The sequence below is a fragment of the Urtica dioica genome, chromosome 5, assembly GCF_054948205.1.
Source record: "Urtica dioica subsp. dioica isolate 48M chromosome 5, U.dioica_male_clone48M_v1_H2, whole genome shotgun sequence".
NCBI lineage: Eukaryota > Viridiplantae > Streptophyta > Magnoliopsida > Rosales > Urticaceae > Urtica > Urtica dioica.
The window spans coordinates 1,973,565-1,993,915 of record NC_142760.1 but is presented as its reverse complement, the minus strand read 5'-3'; the positions used below and the strand labels follow the sequence as shown (position 1 = coordinate 1,993,915).

The 20,351-nt window shown below is 37.6% G+C and overlaps 2 protein-coding genes across 5 annotated transcripts; both read left to right on the top strand.

Moving 5' to 3' along the window:
• The first annotated feature begins 835 nt into the window (after positions 1 to 835).
• Positions 836 to 4,214, top strand: LOC149394778 (uncharacterized). Of its 3 annotated transcripts, none has more exons than XR_016296933.1 (3): positions 836 to 976; positions 1,065 to 2,471; positions 3,887 to 4,214. XR_016296933.1 is itself a non-coding variant. In XM_089614031.1 (3 exons), exons 2-3 carry the CDS (start codon positions 1,095 to 1,097, stop codon positions 2,322 to 2,324), a joined length of 1,077 nt encoding a protein of 358 aa, XP_089470157.1. In that variant the 5' UTR covers positions 836 to 976; positions 1,065 to 1,094; the 3' UTR covers positions 2,325 to 2,896. The 3 variants fall into 3 exon arrangements, 2 of the variants coding, with proteins under 2 accessions (XP_089470157.1, XP_089470155.1); XM_089614031.1 differs by lacking the exon at positions 3,887 to 4,214 and having other exon boundaries at positions 1,065 to 1,616; positions 1,770 to 2,896; XM_089614029.1 differs by lacking the exon at positions 3,887 to 4,214 and having other exon boundaries at positions 1,065 to 2,896.
• A 10,358-nt stretch (positions 4,215 to 14,572) lies between these two features.
• On the top strand, positions 14,573 to 20,036 carry LOC149394777 (DNA-dependent metalloprotease WSS1-like). 2 transcript variants are annotated; one of them, XM_089615941.1, is made up of 7 exons: positions 14,573 to 14,788; positions 15,840 to 15,974; positions 16,091 to 16,178; positions 16,907 to 17,063; positions 17,354 to 17,549; positions 18,174 to 18,647; positions 19,159 to 20,032. In XM_089615941.1, exons 4-7 carry the CDS (start codon positions 16,909 to 16,911, stop codon positions 19,348 to 19,350), a joined length of 1,017 nt encoding a protein of 338 aa, XP_089472067.1. In that variant the 5' UTR covers positions 14,573 to 14,788; positions 15,840 to 15,974; positions 16,091 to 16,178; positions 16,907 to 16,908; the 3' UTR covers positions 19,351 to 20,032. The 2 variants fall into 2 exon arrangements, with proteins under 2 accessions (XP_089472067.1, XP_089472068.1); XM_089615942.1 differs by lacking the exon at positions 16,907 to 17,063 and having other exon boundaries at positions 19,159 to 20,036.
• Positions 20,037 to 20,351: the final 315 nt, after the last annotated feature.

Sequence of the window (20,351 nt, the reverse complement as noted above, 5' to 3'; positions counted from 1 at the left end):
CTGCGGAAGCGGTCCCTTGAGACCTAAGTTTTGGACCTGATCTGCGAGACTCTCTCGCCACGGCAGAACACGTGGTTCCACTTCGCCGGACCGCACGGGTCTTCGTCGCCAGATGGCCATTTCAGGAGCTCCGGGTTCTCTAAGCCTCGCTCGAGCTCTCTGAGGACCGCCACGTCGCCCGGGTCCGTGACGGAGGAGACCGGTCGGAGACGGAGGAGAGCGAGAGTGAGGGAGAAAATGACGGCCAGAGCGAGCTTGTGTCGGTCTTCCATGGCGGAGATCTGGGATGAATGTTCTCACATGGTCGGTGAATGAAGGTTTCTTTTGTGTGTGTGTTGTGAAGTGTGGAAAAGCTATCAAAATCTCTAGGGACAATTATGGCCTGCGATTTTGTTTTCTGTTATCAATGCTTCGGTGGGAGGGTTGGTTCAGGAGAAAAGAAAAAGAAGAAGAAATTGAGGGGGCGGCCTCGGAGAATGAGAAAGAGAAGAAGAATAGAAAGAAGAGTGTTTTTTTTAATTTATTATTATAAAAATAATAAAACGAGGGTATATTGATAATTGCACATATTTTAAATCTCACGTGACAAAAAATGTGACATTTAACGTTCAAAATTAGACAGAAGTGGCAACGTGTAATAACGCCATTAGTAAGAGATTTTCAATGCAATATTCTCGAGTAGATGGGGCGAAATGTAACCGAGGTACGAGTCCAGGGGTAAAAATCCAAGGGGTAAAAATGGGATTTATTCTTTTTTGTAAGGAAAGAATAAAATAAGTTGAAGGGGTGTACTTGTGACAATTAAAAAAAGAAAAGGCATCTATTTTTAAGAATGAACAAATATGCACATATTTGCTACGACATAGAAAAGGAAAGCGTCAGTACATGAAAAAAAAAAAAAAAAAAAAAAAAAAAACCCACCGTCTGCTGCTTCGTCCTAATCTCTGAGGAACAGAAATTACAAATCCAGTTTGAGGTAAGAGGAACAGAATATAAGTAACAAAGCCCTAATCTTTTCGATTTCACTCAATCCAACTCTAAATATGTATATTATTGTAATGTAGCTGAGCAGATTTTTTAAGGTTTGGAAAATTATGGTAAGAGCATCGGCAAATTTCATGGAAGTGACGAGCGACGAAGTATTGACGGAGATTCTGATCCGACTGCCTGACGCCCGATCCGTGATTCGGAGCAGCGTGGTTTGCAAGCGCTGGCATTCTCTGCTTCTTCTCAAAGGCAACGACGACTATTTCAAGAACAGCTTCGTTGAATTCCACCGAAACACTCCCAAACATTCCGAGCTTCTCTTCAACGTCTCCCAGACTGAGGATGGGACTTTCCATCGGATTCCACTGACTCTGCCGTCGGAATCGGAGTCGGAGGCTGTTCCGTGCGATCTCAGCTCTGTCCCGCCGATGAACGATGATCCCGCGATCTTGCTGGCCACTTCCGGCGACTTGGCGCTCTTGTCTCGCGGAATAGACAAACTGTTTGTCTGCAATCTGCTCACCAAGCAATGCCTTGCCCTCCCCAAAAAACATAATGGGACTGTCCGTTTCTGGTGGACTCGGGGTTTTTGTGGACACGCCATAGCATTCAATCAGCCAAGTTACAAGGTCGTGATAGTAACCTTGGCTTACTTCTATGAGGGCCAATACTCCTTCTGCACACTTATTTTCCATCCCGAGACGAGCGAGTGGAAAATAAAAAGATTTGCTCTTCCCTTTGAGAACCCGCCAATGAATACTTTTCTATTGTCTCGTCTCCAGATTGTCGTGGTCGGAGGGGTTTTGTATTGGTTGGCCGGCGTCGAGAAGGTTCACGGCCTCGCATCGCTAGACCCGTTTGGCGTTGGTGAGGGACGTATTATTCCTCTCCCCGAACGCCTCAGGGACATCCGCGTTCGCATGTGCGGCTTCAAAGACAAGTTCCGTCTCGGAGCCGTCTTTGGGCGCCTCAGGATGTCTGTGATGTATTCCGACGATGACTCTCGTCGCCGGTTTGAGTTGTCGATTTGGGAGCTGAGCAGCGATGAAAGCTCGTGGGCGTTGGTGCACAAGGCTGCTCTCGAGAACGATTCGACGGAGAGCTTGTTCTTCGTTCTCGCCTTCCATCCGGGCGACGAGAACGTGATCTTCCTAGTGCGCGGCAAAGAAGTGTTTCGCTACGATATCGTCAGAGACGAGTTCGAGAGAGTGTCGAAGTTTCCGGCTCCGAATGGCTGCGAATTCAACGTCGAAAACGTGTCAAAGTATTTGAATGCCTTAACTGTTGTGCACCCAACTTGGCCAACACCTCCGACTTCTGTGCTTCAAAAATCCTGACGTATCCTCATCACCAATCGTGTTAAGTGTCTTTTTTTCAAGAACAAGTCAAAAGCTATGATGATGGTCTTAGTGTTCCCATGGTTAGGAGTTGGTATTTTGAGTATTTCAAATGGGGGCAAGTGAAGCCTGAAAATTCCGACTTATGTAAGATGTCTTAATCTCTCACTCAGTGTTGGCATAGCTCTTTACGAGGCTTGTAGGAAAACTATATTATCAGCATTTTAAAATCCCTGCATAAACTAGTAGTAGTCACAGCAAGAACGACCATTAAGCGCTCCGGGCACCGAAGCTCAGATCACATTTCCAGCGAGAAAATGTCTCGGCCAGCGACTCAGCACCAACGGATATTTTCTCGGCTGACATTGCAGCATAAGCTAGTTCTTTTTAGTACTTTGTGTTGATGTCCCGCGAGAAAGTAGGAACATCTCTGGCGACGGTGATACTGCCACTGTGTTGTCCATCAGAAATGTTAGGCTATGTTTGTAACTCGAATTTTGCTATTGGAATATGAAAATTTGTAGCGTAATGTCAGCTAAAACCTAAAATTATATATTGAAGCCTAGATAAAGAGAGTGAGAAACAAAACATGCTTGCAAGTATGATTTAATTTTTCATTTTTTTATACATTTTATCTCGAATTTTGTTTTACTAATTTTTTTTTTGTCAATTTTAATAAAAGTCGAATTTGAGGGTCTTTGCTACAGAAAAACAAGTTTAGAAAACTAAATAAATGTTAATATTTTTTTTTCTTTTAAAATTCAAATGTAGTTGATTTTTTTCTATTAACATCGATTGTTATAAATTTCATTAATTGGGCTTAATAAGCCATTAAATATCAAGATTAGACCCTAATGTTAAAAAATATTTAAATATGGATTTTTGGACACATTTTGGACCAAAATACCCCTGATTCAAAAATCCCATATATTTTCTCTCATTTTCATCACAATTCTTTTCATTTTCGAATTGGTTGCGCTAGGATTAGAATTTTCGGTGTTAAAATTATTTTCATTTTCGAATTGGTTGCGCTAGGATTAGAATTTCATTAATCGAGCTCGACCACCGAAAATTCTAATCCTAGCGCAACCAATTCGAAAATGAAAAAAAATTGTGATGAAAATGATTTGAAAATGAGAGAAAAATATGGGTTTTTTGAATCAGGGGTATTTTGGTCCAAAATGTGACCAAAAGTCCATATTTAGATATTTTTTAACATTAGGGTCTAATCTTGATATTTAATGGCTTATTAAGCCCAATTAATGAAATTTCTCTATTAGAATTAGGTATTAACGAGTGTTAAAATAGTTGTATTGATATATTCGCGTTGCAATCAAATTTATAAAAATAAAGATCTTGATTACGAAATTAAGCATTTTTTTTTTTGGATTTTGTGAGGAGAGAGAATATATTTATTATTATATAAAAATTGTGATTATAAACTGATAAGTGCATAATTCTTGTTATTTTGTGATCATTTTTCACCACGTTATTCATCGTAATCACTTAAAATCACGTTTTCAATTGAACATCTTATGATTTGAGTGTTTACATGTGTTTAGGTGAATCCGGGGGAGTTCGGAGCTAAAATGTCAATTTTTGGAGGCAAACGGATCAGCGCATTGAAGAGGAGCAAAGCAGTAGCTGTACCGCGGTACAGCAGTCTAGTACCTAGGTACAGGAGTAAGAATCAGTGGCAGTACCGCGGTACAGCATACGGGTACCGTAGTACAATTCCGTTAAAAGCCCAATACGACTCAAGTAAAGCCCATTCGGAGTCCAATTAAAAAGGGATTTCGGGATTTTGACCTAGGAGGGGGAGACTACGATTTTCAGAGCAAAAGAAGAGCCGCAAAGACTACGAAGAGAGAAGAGGACTTTCGGCGACAACTGGAGTACGAACGGTTTTCCCGTGGAGACCGTCCCGACTCCAAAACTCGTTCTATCTTCTTTCTTTTTTCTATTGCTTGTATTGTTTTTTATTTAATTATGTCTAGTTAGGTTTTGAACGGTTAAGGGGAATTTCAATCCCAAAACATGAATTGAAGATCTTGGTGTAGACTTTGCTTTTTTACTTCTAGTGTTGAAGTTGTTATTTATTTTCCAATTGTTCAGTGTTCATGAATTGTTGTGTTTCTGTTTGGATTGATCATCTAGATAGGAATATAATTATTCATAGCCATACTCGCAATTTTAATCCGTAATTGTTAGAATTGCTAGTAATTAGTGGTGCGACTACGGGTACAGGTTTCGCAAGGATCTTGTGCACATAGTGAAAAGAGTAACCGGAATTAATTGAATCACGCGTGTTGAATTTATATTGTTCTGTTCGTCTCGCTTTCTGAATTCATTGTTGTTGTTAGATTAAATCTAGGCGCGTGTTCATTAGGTTGTTTAACAATTAGTGCTCTTTATCGGCGCAACGTCATGATAAGCTAATATCAAAGGATTGCGGAGATTATTGACCGCGTGTGTCGATTTTCTGTGGACGTTGATTTCATACGAGTTGTGCGAGTATTATCGAACCAAGATTGAATAGGATTGTTGCGGGAGCGAATGAAACCTTAACCGTGTCTTTTTGCCATTTGGTTTTCTTTGCTAAATTTATAATTTCCAAAAAAAAAACCCCCGATTCTTTGTACGTATTACAATTATTTTTCCTGAAATTAGTTAGTCATTTAATTAATCTAGGTCCTTGTAGGTTCGACCCTTATCTGCTGCTATACTTGGTATTCAATTAAGGAATTTATTTTTGATCGCGGAACGACACGCATCGTTAACTTCTATACAAGTTAAGAATTGGACTTGTATCTATTCGAACCATGGGCATCGTAGTCGGGTGGGGCCGGAATTTCGAATTCCGAAAAAAGACCCACCGAAACTTTTGTTCCGGAAGGGATTGAAACTTGTTTTGGTCGGGTATTATAAAATGACCGAAAGTGATAGTACAATCTGAATGAAAGATTTCCTAGCAGTGTACCAAACAAATTCGTATTTTATTTTACTTTTTATATAAATTTTAGACTGTTAAATTTGTATACAACAATTCAATTTTTTGCGGATCTCCACGGCGTTATTTTTTATGTTGTATAGTGTTGGTCTTATTGGTCGGAAAGTTCTATTATGGCCAGGGTCAAAAGTGGCTGATCGGAAGGGCAGTTAGGCCGAAACGCCCAAATTCATGTGTGTTTATATTTCTTGTGGTTATTTGTAGTATTTAAAATAAGGGTAATTTAGCAAAATAGCCAACTTAAACGTTGGGAATTATTAAATAACCAAGGTTTGGTAAATATTAAGTAAATAACTAATTTTATATATTTACAAACGTAAATATTAAGTAAATAACTACTGCCATATAAAGCCACGTCATCATTTATGGTTATTTACTTAATATTTACCAAACATTGGCTATTTAGCAATATCACACGTTTAAATTGGCTATTTTTCTAATTTTTTGTTAAAATAATAAATAAAAGCTAATGGTAATAGTGTAATACAACTATGAGACCATGTCCGATTAAACTTTTAGATTACTAAGCAACAAAGATATTATACGCTTACTTAGGGGAAAAAAAAGAATGAGATGGGCGGGTCCGGGCGAGTGTGAAACGAATGATGAGTCCCTGATGGGCTAGGGATAGGGTTAGGAATATGGTTAGGGTTTGTCATCGTTCTCGTCAGAGGAGTGGGAGGGGAGGAAGGGTTGTATTAAGCATGTGAGATAGATGAAACAACGTAATTTGGAGAAAAGTGCATTTTTGGGAACTATGGATAAATGTTGGCTATTTCTCTAAATAAGTTGATAGTTTGACTACTATTTTAATCTCCCCCTAAAGAAAAGAATTAAATTATAGCTTACTATGTATTTATAGAAGGAAGGTTGCATAACGACTTTGAAGAACAGTCTTTCGGAGTTGGAACGAACTCGCTCGAGAATCTGATCCTTTTCAGTTTTAGTTAAGGTTGCATTCGTTGTGCTCACACTGGATTTAGAACTGCTTCTCGAACTTTTTCCTCTTCGAATAGCTTGAGAAAAAATATGCCAAACATATTAAGAAAATGAAAGCAATGAAAAGAGAAAGAAAGAAAAAGAGGGACACAATAAGCATTATGAGAGGAGAATTATATTTGCTAGTTTTCCAAATAGAAAATGAAGAGTCATGAAAAACTAATGAAAAAAATACTGATATTGATGTCCTAATTTTGCTGATATATCGACTACCAACGGGAAGCCTGAATGATTTCAATAGCAGTACCGATTTACCAACCCAAAGTTACCGATTTCAAGGTCGTGATAGTAACCTTGGCTTACTTCGATTGGGGCAACTACTCCTTCTGCACACTTATTTTCCATCCTGAGATGGGCGAATGGAAAATAAAAAAGTTTTGATTTTCCCTTTGGGCACCTACCACTGATTTAATCGTCTATCCTCTCGTCCAGGTTGTCTTGATCGAAGGGGTTTTGTATTGGTTGGTCGGCTTCAAGAAGGTTTACGGCCTCGCGTCGCTAGACCTGTTTGGCGTTGGTGAGGGACGTTTTGTTCCTCTCCCCGAACGCCTCAGGGACATCAACGTCGGTCTGTGCGGCTTCAAAGACTAGTTCCATCTCAGAGCTGTCTGTGGTCGCCTCAGGATGTTCGTGATGATGATCGTGAACTCCGACGATGAGTGTAACCAGTTTGAGTTGTGTATTTTGGAGCTCAACAGTCTCGTGGGTGTTGGTGCACGAGGTTATTTTCAAGAGTATTATGACTTGGAGCTTGTTCTTCATTCTCGCCATCCATCCGACCGACAAGAACGTAATCTTCCTAGTACGGGGCAAAGAAGTCTTTCGCTACAATATCGTCAATGACGAGTACGAGAGAACTTCCAAGTTTCCGGCTCCAAATGGCTGCGAATTCAACGTTGAAAACGTGGAAAAGTATTTAAATGTCTCAACTTTTGTGTACCCAACTTGACCTACACCTCCGAATTCTCTGCTTCAAGCTTGTTGAGATGAGATAACATCCTAACCTTTCTTCGTTACCAATCATTTTAATGTTAAGTGTCTCTTTTGCAGAACAAGTCAAGAGTTGTGATGGCCTTAGAGTTCTCATAATTTGGAGTCGGTATTTTGAGTATTTCAATGGACAAGTGAAGCTTGTAAGCTTATACACCATAAAAAAATATGAAGAAAATAAAGCAATAAATCTCTCTCTCTCTCTCTCTCTCTCTCTCTCTCTCTCTCTCTCTCTCTCTCTCTCTCTCTCTCTCTCTCTCTCTCTCTCTCTCCATCCGACCGACGGGAATGAGCAGTGGCGGACCCACGTTGAAGGCCCAAGAGGCCTGCCCCCCCCCCACCAAAAAAAAAATTTCAAGCTTAAATTTTTTTTTTTTTTTTTCCGGCCAAAATTCAGTTTTGGCCCCCCCCCCGCCTTCCGAGTCTGGATCCGCCACTGGGAATGAGATCTTCCTAGTGCGCAAAAGAGAAGTCTATCGCTATAATATTGCCAAAGTTGAGTACATTGAAAACGTGGCAAAGTATATGAATGCGTTAACTGTTTTTATTTATTAATTTATTTAATATATATTAAATTATTAAATACTGATTTGTTATAGTGAAACGTCCAAATGTCTTGTAACCAATGTGAACATTTGTAACAATATTTTTAACACAGTTTGATGATTTAGATGTGCCTTAAAAAAGGCCATCCTGGTGCAACGGTTTTGGGTCCAAAATCCTTTTGACGTTGAGCCTATAAAAGTTGTAGATTTTTTCCATTCAAAAGATAAAAAGACAAGAGCTTGGCCGAGAGCTTAAGCCAAAAGATTAAGAGAAATTGCCCCATTCACCACTAATTTCATAACATTTTCTCACTTTCTACCAAAACACTAATTTTTCCCAAAATGCCACCATCTATGTCAACAATGTTGACATCTATTTTTGTCAACAATGTTGACATCTCGGTAGCATTTTGGGATAAATTAGTGTTTTTGTGGAAAATTGGAAAATGTTATGAAATTGATGACAAATTGGGCAATTTCTCAAAGATTAACACACAAATAGAAAAGGAAAGCATCGAAAAACATAGAAAAGGAGCTCGTCACTCAAAAAAAACTAAAAAATATAAATACATAAGCGTCACTGTAAATCACGAAGGACACCCATCCCTGAAGACGCTTGTAAATCACTCTGCTGCTTCGCCGCCCACACAACTCCGCTTTGCCCAAATCCAGTTTGAGGTAAGAGGATAAGGATGAGAAATGAAAGCCCTAATCTTTTCGAATTCACCCAATCCAACTCTAAATATGTATATTATTATAATGTAGCTGAGCATATATTTTAGGTTTGGAAGATTATGGTAAGAGCATCGGCAAATTTCATGGATTTGGAGACCCACGAAGTATTGACAGAGATTCTGCTCCGATTGCCTGACGCCCGATCCGTGATTCACGCACGCACGCACGCACGCGTGACGCGTGCACGCACGCACGAAGACAGACGCACGCACGCACGCACGAAGACAGACGCACGCACGCACGCACGCACAAACAAACAAACAAACAAACAAACAAACAAAAACAAAAAAATTAATTTTCCACTATGAAAAACAAAACAAAAATAAGAAGATAGTATTTTTCAAGTTTTGGATGAAAATAACGTACACTACCTATACTAAGTTTGTAAATAAAATATTGACAGATAAGAAATATGTAAAGAGTGACATGGTGAGAAAGGTTACACCTCAAATTAAATCTTAACTTCAAAATCATTTTTTTTCCTTGTCGATTATATGTTCACTTCGAATTAGATGTTATGTTGGATATATATATATATATATATATATATCATAAAGCGTAAAATCTATCCTCGGAGTTGCACCACAAATCAAAAAAATTGAGCAAGAAAATAAGATGAAGCCAATCAATTCATATTCGAAGCACGTCCAATTTATAAAATTGAGCGCGCATATATATACTAGAGAATTTAACACGTGCTTTCCACGTGTATTAAAGCTCAGAAATTGTCAAAACCGTATCAAATAGAGTTATATTAAAAGACAATATATTATGATATATTTGTATGAATATTCTGCATGAATTTTTTTCATATATAATTTTGTATTTTATTTCTTTCTATTCAAGCAATCGCCTTCTCGTACGACAATCGGCTAGTTCACCATAAGTCATAATATATAATCACGATTTTGCTTGTGAATTATTTTCAATGGGCTAATAAATTTTTCTTCAATAGAATTATTGTTAAAATAATCGGGTAGTAATTTGTCAATTATCATACCGTTAATAATACTAATGTGTTTTTTTTTTTTTTTAAAGAGAAGAAAGAACTCGTTAAAAATCCTTCTTACCAAATCATGTTGTTTTGTGGAGTAATCCAAGGGCCATAAAAATAACCCCCACGTACTAGTCAATAATTATCAGAATAATAAATAAAAATAAGTCAACCTCCATCTACTATTAAAATAAAAATAAATAGCAAAATAAGAATAATAATAATAATAATATTAAACTTTCACGACGAATTTTATGGTACCGCGAAGACCCTTTGACCGATGCAAGAATGGCAATGGTTTAATACGATGTCGTTTAACCGAAGATCAACGGCTTTTTGCGTCCGAAGAAACTCGGAGAGCTCAGAGAAGCTAGTCCATGAATTCGACCCAAAAATCGCCATCGAAGAAGCTCTGACTCCTCCATCGTCGCCATTTTCTCGCAGGAAGATTAGTAAAAAGAAATTCCCGAAAAGAACTTGATGTTCAACATTACTATGATCAGGCACTTGTGGGGGTCCAAAATTAATTTTCTAAAAATAAAAATAACAAAACCATTTAAGTTGGGCTTAGGGTCGACCAAAGCCCAACAACAGACCCAGTCCGGCCCTCAGGTACATGTCTGGATCCAGCTCGACTCATGAAGCTCGGCCCAGGCCCAGTAAAGAGCCTGGTTCGCCACAGGAAGAGTCGCCCGCGTTGACTCAGCCCGAAGAAGCGGTCTCGATCAGTTAGAAGACCTCGCCGCGAAGACCGGATCTTGGATAGCTTCGACTAGCGATGCGACGAAGCCGAACTGACGAACACGTGTCCGCTTCCACAGGCCAACCTCGATTATAAATAGAAGCGGATATGAAAAATTTCACACACACAAGATATACCTTACTTTCGATCTCTCATTTTCTTTATTACTTCGAGTTCGGCCTTATTAAGCTCGGCATTTTGTCATCTTCTAGTCTGTAATTTATTCAATTATTAATAAAAGCTTCGAGCATTTATATATTTCGGCCTTTTTGTTTTGAATTTCCTTTGCTTCCTATACGACGTCTTCTGAAACCCATATTTATACTAAATCAAATATATAAACTATATTATAATTTGAGATTGTTGAAATCGACATCAACAAAGTTTAGAAACAAATGCTCAAGAATTGAAATAATCAGTGTTTAAGGGAATGAAATTATAAATTAAATTACTTGCGAATAATATTTTTTTTAAATTGCATTTATATTAAAAAAAAACTCTGAAAAAAAGCCTACCATAGGAGTTGATGTGAAATGAAAATATAATCTGATCCGAATTCATTATACCCAAAAAAATTTCTAGGATGTGATGATCAAAAAACACTTTTTTTTCCCCATATATATGGCTTTATATTTACCTATGTTCGTCTTAATCCTCAAAAATTACAAAATTCTGCTTCATGGTCATGCGTCGATCTAAAATAAATAAAAAAAATAATTTAAATGACCAGTCCAATAAGAGACTACTTGTTATAATCGGAATATTTATAACACCGAATAAGCCAAAAAAAGTACCGACCAAAGGCATCTGAAAATATAACAGAGAAACTAAAAGAAGCATAAGTTAAGTTTCAATGGTGATTAAGTCTAATAAAAGCTCTTGGCACAATTATAGACGTCAAGATAACGCTTACTTGGCCACGTAAGCCCAAAAGAAATTGCAAAATAACAGAAGGGAAGTTATTTTGCGCAATTACACAATAACTGACATAGAACGTGAGTCTGATCAACCTACCTTCAGATGGAAGATATAAAAAGAGGAGAAGAGGACGAAGTACAGACACTGCATTTTTTTAAACAAACTCTGAACCTTTTTTTAGAACTTCTTGTATTAGGATTCGTCTGGTATAAGAAGACCAAAAAACATGCAAGAGATAGGTATGAAAAGGAAAGGCACAGTGAAAACACTGGCAGTTTCGATTTACCAATTCGGCACTTCGAAGATAGGTTCCAACCATCTGACGAAGACCCACAGCCAAAAAATGCCAGATCGAAAAACACTCGGACGTCACGATTAGGATCGAACACTGAGGAATCAAAGAATACCGACCAGACCAATTTCCAAAGGCTTGAACGTCGAATAGAGGAAGTTGCGTTAGGACGGAATTTAAGGGTGAATATTTTGCTTCCTCATTTACCTCAAAGGTGTTAGAACATCTCCCACATCATGGCTTTAAAATACCGAGCATCTCGCCTTATGATGGCAGATCCGATCCAGGAGAAAATCCCCAATTCAAAACGATGAAATTCGAACCAACACGAAATTCAGTAGAAATATTCATTAATCAACAATGCAACAATAATCAAGCGATTTTTAATCCTAATCGAACTTGAATTCGAACATTCAAAAATAAAAATCTAAAAAAAAAATCCCAAATTGTTTCCTCTAAGTTTCACGGAAGAAAACTAAGGGAATTTTTACCTTAGTTGAGATAAATTCCGACGAGAATTCCGACGAAGCCTCGCTATGCCTGAAGCAACTTCCAATCCCTCTTTCTTCTTCGAAACTTGCCACGACAAACACTCCGGCGACGGCGCTGGATTGGAGAACGCTTGGCTGACGAGTCTCAGTCCCTATTCGTCCTCGATTTAGACAAATATACCCTCAAGAAACACAAAAAAAAAAAAAAAAAAAAAAAAACTCGGTCTGAGAAGGTATTAGTTTTCAGCCAATGAGGAGGTCTTTCTCTTGAAACTCGGCAGTTGATTGGCAGCTTTATGAGGCCGTGAATGAGATCAAGTCGCAGAAAAACAACAGCTCTAGTGACATCAGTTTCTAAATCCTTCTTACCGTTTCGGCCAAGCAAAGATCGCCAGAGGGTTTTCCCTTTTGAGATTTGAGGTGTTTTTTTTTTAAATTCTTTACTTGGTGTTTGTCTTTTGAATTCTTTATCTCCCTTTTCTCATTCTATGTCTACCGCGTCGTGTTGGCGACTTGGTCGTAAATATCAAAAATAGTCTTACAACGCTAAAAGTATTGACGGGTAAAATTTTAAATTAATGGCACATATATCGTAAACACTAAAAACTTGTAATATTTAATTTTATACATGATATATAAACCGTGAGAACGGACGAGACGAGTTCCGACGACGATCTCATATTGATCAGTTATTATAATCTTCTCAATGGGGAAAAAAAACGCTACAAAATTTGGCTAAAATTGAAAGAAGGGAAAATAACACATTTATACCCTGTGTTTTAGTGAAATGTCGAGTTTAACCCTCGGTTTTCAAAAATGTCGAGTTCATACCCTCTGTTTTACTAAAATGACGAAATTATACCATCTGTTTAACTAAAATGACAAAATTATAACCTGAAATACACAACAGTGTCACGAATATTCTTTTTATTGACTTTTCATTGACGTTGACTATAATATTTATATATAAACACTAATTATCTTTATTCATTCGCGTCATATATGTAATTTATTTAAAAACTAAAAAATAAACAACAATCTCTTAATCGTAAAGAACACAGAAAGAGGCAAATGGGTAAACATCGATAGTTGATAGTCATCAAAATCGCATATTCGAACAGAGAATCCAGGATTTAGAGTTACAATTCAAACACGGAATGAAGTCATTTCTTAAGAGGTATGAGTTTTATTATTTAATTTCAATTTAAGGCTATTTTTATTTCAAAATTGAGAATTTGGAAGTTAGAGTACTGATTTAGATTTGATTTGATTTTTCTTATATAAGAGTTAATATCAATGAAAGGGAGATTTATGACGCTGTTATTCATTTCATGGTATAATTTCGTCATTTTAGTTAAACAGAGGGTATGAACTCGACATTTTTGAAAACCGAGGGTTAAACTCGACATTTCACTAAAACACAGGGTATAAATGTGTTATTTTCCCTTGAAAGAATCTGAAAAATGGGGACGATTTCAAATCAATACCAACAAAAACCCTAAAAATAAAAAATGGGACCTTCCATAGTCCATGATTATAAAGGAATGGATGATTCCACTCATCAGTTATAGGTGATTATAATTAAGTTCTTTTTGGAAATGAAATGACGTACAATTCCTTCCTTTTCATTATAACATGTTAATTTTATTATTTTCCGCTTCTAAATATAACAAAGAACGCTAAAAAAAATATTGAGTAGAAATCCCCAATTCAAAACGATGAAATTCGAACCAACGCGAAATTCAGTAGAAATATTCATTAATCAACACTGCAACAATAATCAAGCAATTTTTAATCCTAATCGAACTTGAATTCGAACATTCAAAAACAAAAATCTAAAAAAAATCCCAAATTGTTTCCTCTGAGTTTCACAGAAGAAACTAAGGGAATTTTTACCTTAGTTGAGACAAATTCCGACGGAGCCTCTCTAAGCCTGAAGCAACCTCCAATCCCTCTTTCTTCTTCGAAACTCGCCACGACAAACACTCCGGCGACGGCGCTGGATTGGAGAACGCTTGGCTGACGAGTCTCAGTCTCTCTAGATCGAGTCTCAGTCCCTATCTGTCCTTAATTTAGACAAAAATACCCTCAAGAAACACATAAAAAAACTAGGTCTGAGAAGGTATTTGTAAAGGATAACTTTTGAATCTCGCTGGTTGTAAATTCACGTTTAATAATGAGCTTCCGTGTATTAGAAGTAAGTCTTGAATGAATTATGGACGTATAAGTTTATCGAGTTAATTTAAATTATTTAAAGGTAATGAAAAATCTCGGAATAAATAAAGGATCTATCGAGTTCGTCTCGAATAATAAATTATTTTTCGATGAAATATTCCGGAATTTAATTTAAAAAAATAAATTCTCTAGGACGAGAATTATTTCCGAGAAACCTTAAATACATTTAAATTAATCGAGAATGAATGAAAAAATTATCGGCTTAATTATTTGATTAAAAATCCGATCGGACACGGATTAAATTAAATAATTATGTCATGACGGGTATGATTGTAATAAAATTCAGGACCCATTTATAAGAATTTTTGAAGTGAGGGTCGGTTTGAAGTGAGCTCTCTTCCCGGCCGGCCACCCAAAATCATCACCTCACCATCGTCGTCTTCTCTTGCGCGCGGCCATCAGCACAGCCGAGACCGAGCGCCATCGCGCGCGACCGCCGAGCACGCCGCCCGCGAAGAGACGCCGGAGAACGAGTAGGAGAGCGTTGGAGAGTTCAAACCCAACCAAAACAAGGTGAAACTCTTTCACCCAGAATCAAATTCAAGGAAATTAGGGTTTCATGAAACTGATTTGGGGCTTTTTAAGTTTTGAGCGTGGGTGATCCTCTGTGATGTGATTTGTGCTTGAATTGTTGTTGATTGCTTAGGAGCGGTTTTGATTTTGGACTGAGTTCTTGTTTTGGTTGTGGTTTGGACGAATTTTGGGTGATGAATTAGTGTTTGGCCGTGTGTATTGAAGATGGAAAATTGTAATTTCTGCTGTTAGTCTCGTTCAGTGGATTGTGGTTTTAGGCATGAACTTTTGTATTGATTGAGGCTATGATGAGTTTTGGGTTTTCGGTGAGTTGGTTTGGAAATGGTGGCCGTGTATTACTTGGCCGTGAGTTGGTTTGATTGGGTGTTTTTAGCCGAGAGTTTTTCTTGGTGTTGGATAGGATATGTAAGCTGATTATGTGAAACTTGGATGTTGAAATTGTTTGGTTTGGAATTGGATTTTGGCCGTGTGTGTTGTGTGGCCGTGTAGCTTGAACTAGTGATCGTTATTGGTTTTAAACGAGTATGAACGTAATTTGATTCTGAGCCTCGGGAATTCTTTTGTGATTTTGCTGAGTATTTGCTTGTTTTGGGTTCATTGGTTGATTGAGATTGATGAGGTGTGATATGAGATTTGATTATTCCGTTTCCGGGTTCGATTTTGAAGTTGTGATTTGGATTTGGAATTAATTTGAAAATGGATTTGAGTGGGTGATTTGTTTAATTGGTTGATTTGAGAATTTCAATTTGAAATTAGTGAAATGTGATTGAGATGTGATATGTGGGCTCGGTTTTGGTTGGTTGATTTGAGGATTTGGATTTGATGACAAGTTTATGTGATTTATTGATAAGTTCAAGAATTTTATTAACAAGTTATGCTATTTGTTGATAAGTTTAAGGATTTCATGACATGTTCGGAAATTTTGTGACAAGTTGAGAATTGTGTTAGTGGTTCGATTTCGGATTCTAAGTTTTGAGTCGGGAGTTGAATTTTGTGAATTGACTCGATATTCGTTTTCTGAATCTCACAGCTTAGTTACAGATCAAGTCAAAACGAGCGATAGTCGGCGGAAACCGAGCGTGTCAAAGAGAGAGAGAGCGAGCGAGCGAGCGTGAGGCACACAACGCCGGGGAAACGAAATCAGCGGTTAGAGCTCGCGATCGAGGTAAGCTCAAGTTATTTCTTCAAATCAGTTGAGCTGATTTTTTTGTTTGGGGGGTTTTGAGATATAGGGTTTCTGGTTTGGGGTTTTGAGCTGATTGTTTTTGTTTCGACCTTGAGATCGGCGTTGGAGTATCGGAAGAGGACATGGGTTGTCTTGGATATGTTTGCCAATGTATGAATCGGCGGTCAGAGCTCGCGATCTGAGGTAAGCTCAAGTTATTTTGAGCTGATTTTTTTGTTTGGGCGTTTTGAGATCTAAGGTTTCTGGTTCGGGGTTTTGAGGTGATTATTTTTGTTTCGACCTTGAGATCGGCGTCGGAGTATCGGAAGAGGACATAGGTTGTCTTGGATATGTTTGCCGATGTATGAATTTTTTTATTATTATTTTGTTTTCCCTGTAAATCTCAGATCTTTGTCATTTCACTCAACGCCTGATCTTTGCCGATGTAGAAATCGTTTTTGAAATTTTTGCTACAACCTGTTTCACCAAACACTGAAAATTGGTTTAGTTTTTTTGTAAAAACAAAAACAGCCAAACACACCCAATGTATCGACTAACAACCAACGTGATATTATAGTGCTTATATTTTACTGGTCTTTCTGTTAACACAGGAAAATGAATTCTTCCTATGTAAAAATTAAATTTGATGGGGCATCTCAGCAATTATATTAGTTTTTAAACCAAAATAAAATTGGTATTTACAATCCTTAAAGTCCAAGTATAATATATTTACAATCCTTAATTAGATACAGAATTAAAATTCTTTGTAAGGGAGTATGAATTAGTCATTTACCGTGTCTCTAGTTCTCTCTCAAACTGTCCCTTTGAAGTCTTATCCTACTGAGCCGACATTTGGATTCTCATCTTGAATCGCTAAATTTAAGGATACTTTCTATTTTACCCTTTATTTGTTTTTTGGTTAAATTTGGAAGCGATGAATTCGGGAGACACGAACAAGGTATGGGAAATGAAAGCCCTAAAAAAACCAGGGCAAGAAGAAGCCATGAAAATGCTCGAGAGAATCGCTAAGCAAGTTCAACCCATTATGCGTAAGCACAATTGGCGCGTTAAGCTCTTATCCGAGTTCTGGTATTGTTTCCAATCAAGCTTTATACATATCTATATATATATATATATATATATATATATATATATATATATATATATAGATATAGATATATATATATATATAGATATATATATATATATATATAATGTTTGCTAATGTTTGCTTTGAAATAATAGGAAACGATGTGTGGGTTTTGCTAATTAGAGATTCAAGTAATGATTTAATGCTTTATGATACTTTCATTTTAGAGATCAAGTTTTTGATTTATTTTTTTCCTTGCCATTTTTTTGAAAAAAATTTGATTTGACAGCCCGAAAAATCCGTCTCTTTTGGGAGTGAATGTGTGTAAAGGAATTCAAGTGAAGCTGAGGCTTCGGAGAGCGAATAGAGATTGGGATTTCATTCCTTATGAGCAAGTTCTCGATACGATGCTTCACGAGCTTTGCCACAACGCTCACGGCCCTCATAACGCCACATTCTATAAGCTTTGGGATGAACTTAGAAAGGTCCGTTATTCATTTATTTATTTAATTTTATCGCGACCATTTTTCGCTTGCAATGCTGTTACATGGCATAGTATTTGTTTTCTGTCCTAAAAGTCTAAATGGCTCATCTAATGCATTGATGATTGTTGTACCTTTTTTTTCACTTAAAATGTTGCCATGTCTTTGGTTGTGTTTAATCTGTATTGTCTTTAGAAGATGTGGGATGAGCATATGATACACCCTAGCAAACAAGGTATTTGCTAGAATATCTGTGATTCTTAGTGCTTGCTAAACACTTAATTAGATACAGAATTAAAATGCTTTGTAAGGGAATATGAATTAGTCATTTACCATGTCCCTAGTTCTCTCTCAAACTGTCCCTTTGAAGTCTTATCCTACCGAGCCGACATTTGGATTCTCGTCTTGGATCGCTAAATTTTTTTAATTAGAAAGTATGGTAGCGCCTATAAATAAGGCTGGTTAAGATGGACATGACATAAAAACAAGAATCTGAATAGTCTTTAGTCTTTCATAAGGAATAGTTTTCCAATTTAGAGAGCACGGATCTCTCGAATTCCTTTCATTCATATTCCCATCAATACAATCAGATATTTCGGGGCGTATCAATATATAAATCTTACGCAGGAGTGTGAAGAACTAATGTCTAAGGGAATCTCGGGCGCCGGGGAAGGGTTTGACCTTCCGGGGAAGAGACTCGGCGGATTCTCGCGGAAACCTCCTTTGCCTTGTCTCCGCGCCGCCGCTCTCTCGGCCGCCGAGAAGCGGGCCCGCCTTCCTTCGGGGCCCAACCGCTTAGGTGGCGACAAGTCCATCATGTCTGCTCTCAGCCCAATACAAGCCGCCGCGATGGCCGCCGAGAGAAGGCTTCAGGACGAGATCTGGTGCGGCTCCGAGGCCGCCGGAGAAGGTACCTCCGATTCAGGTCCCGCGGAGGCGCCGAATCGGAAGAGAAGCCGCGGATCTGACGGCGGCGAGTATCGCCCGGGAGGATCGAAGGAGTTCGTGGATTTTACATCTGACAATTCGCCGCCCGTTGACCCGTCTCGTTGTGGTGATTCGGACGCGTGGGAGTGTGGAGCGTGCACTTTGTTGAATCAGGTGCGATTTTTAATTCGAATTCTTTCTTCGTAAAGTTGGCAAAATCTTAGGTATTTTGGGGATTATTATAGTTAGTTGATAGTTAGGGGTTGAATTTTGAATAGTTGGAACTTGTAAGTTATATTAATCTATACAAATGGGTCAGATTATGGTCCGAGAAGAAAGTTATGTTGGAATTGTAAATAGATAAAATGAAGGAATTCTTGTATGAGGGAGAGAGAGACTTTTAAGAACTTAACTTTACTCTAACCCGAAAAGGAATTTTTTCCTCTCCAAACAATTCTAATAGAATCAGCCTGTTTTTTTCTTCTTACAACCTTAAAACATTCTATGTACAAGTACAGCTCCTTATTTAGTTCTTATAAATCCTAACACAGACCTCTCTGAATGGGAAGTCTATTGCTGTGTATAAAACAAAATTGTATCGAGGTTTAAAAACATATTACTATACTAAGTTAGGTGTGTTTATCGATTTTGTTCGTTTTCTTTGGATATATTTTGGGTTTTGCAGCCATTGGCTCTGATATGCGAGGTTTGTTCTACGCAAAAGCCGAAAGATTCGAATACGAAATACAAACTCTGGTCCTGTAAATTCTGTACGCTCGAGAATTGTGTAAAGTTGGATAAATGCTGTGCGTGTGGTCAATGGAGATATTCGTACGGAGCGCCGATCGGGACCCATGCACCGAATCCCGGCACTTGACATAACCGTATATAATCGGTAGTAATTTTTTGGCTCGAAAATGTATATGTTAATTGACTCATTGTCAAAATACTAGAAGGCAGAAAAAAAAAAAAAAAAAAAAAAAAAAGAAGCTCATTTTGTCTCCAGATTCTGGCGATTGAGAGCATCATAATCATTGGGAGTAAAATTTAAAAAAAGTATTTTCTTCATCTCTATTTGTAGTTCTACTTCTATCTATAAATTTGATACCTTGGTTTTTGAAACTTCTTGATGCAAGTTTTATATTATTATTTTCTTTCATGTTTTGTAGGCTTAAACTGACTTGCATAACAAATTAGTGGAATCATCCATTCCTTTATAATCATGGACTATGGTAGGTCCCATTTTTTATTTCTAGGGCTTCTGTTGGTATTGATTTAAAATCGTCCCAATTTTTCAGATTCTTTCAATTTTAGCCAAATTTTATAGCGCTTTTTTTCCCCATCGAGAAGATTATAATAACCGATCAATCTGAGATCGTCGTCGGAACTCGTCTAGTGCGTTCTCACAGTTTATATATCATGTATACAATTAAATATTACAAGTTTTTAGTATTTACGATATATGTGACATTAATTTAAAATTTACTCGCCAATACTTTTTAGTGTTGTGAGACTATTTTTAATATTTACGACCAAGTCGCCAATACGACGAGTCATATTTCAATCGGTAGACATAGAATGGGAAAAGGGAGAAAGAATTCAAAAGACAAACACCAAGTAAATAATTTAAAAAACAAAATTCACATCAAATCTCAAAAGGGAAAACCCTCTGGCGATCTTTGCTTGGCCAAAACGGTAAGAAGGGTTTCGAAACTACGACGTCACTAGAGCCGTTGTTTTTTTGCGACTTGATCTCATTCACGGCCTCATAAAGCTACCAATCAACGGCCTGGCTGGCTTTACAGGGGGCAAGGTCGCAAGTCATGTGTCAAGCTTTTTTAATTACACTTTCTGGACCCGCTAAGAAGGGGTATCGAA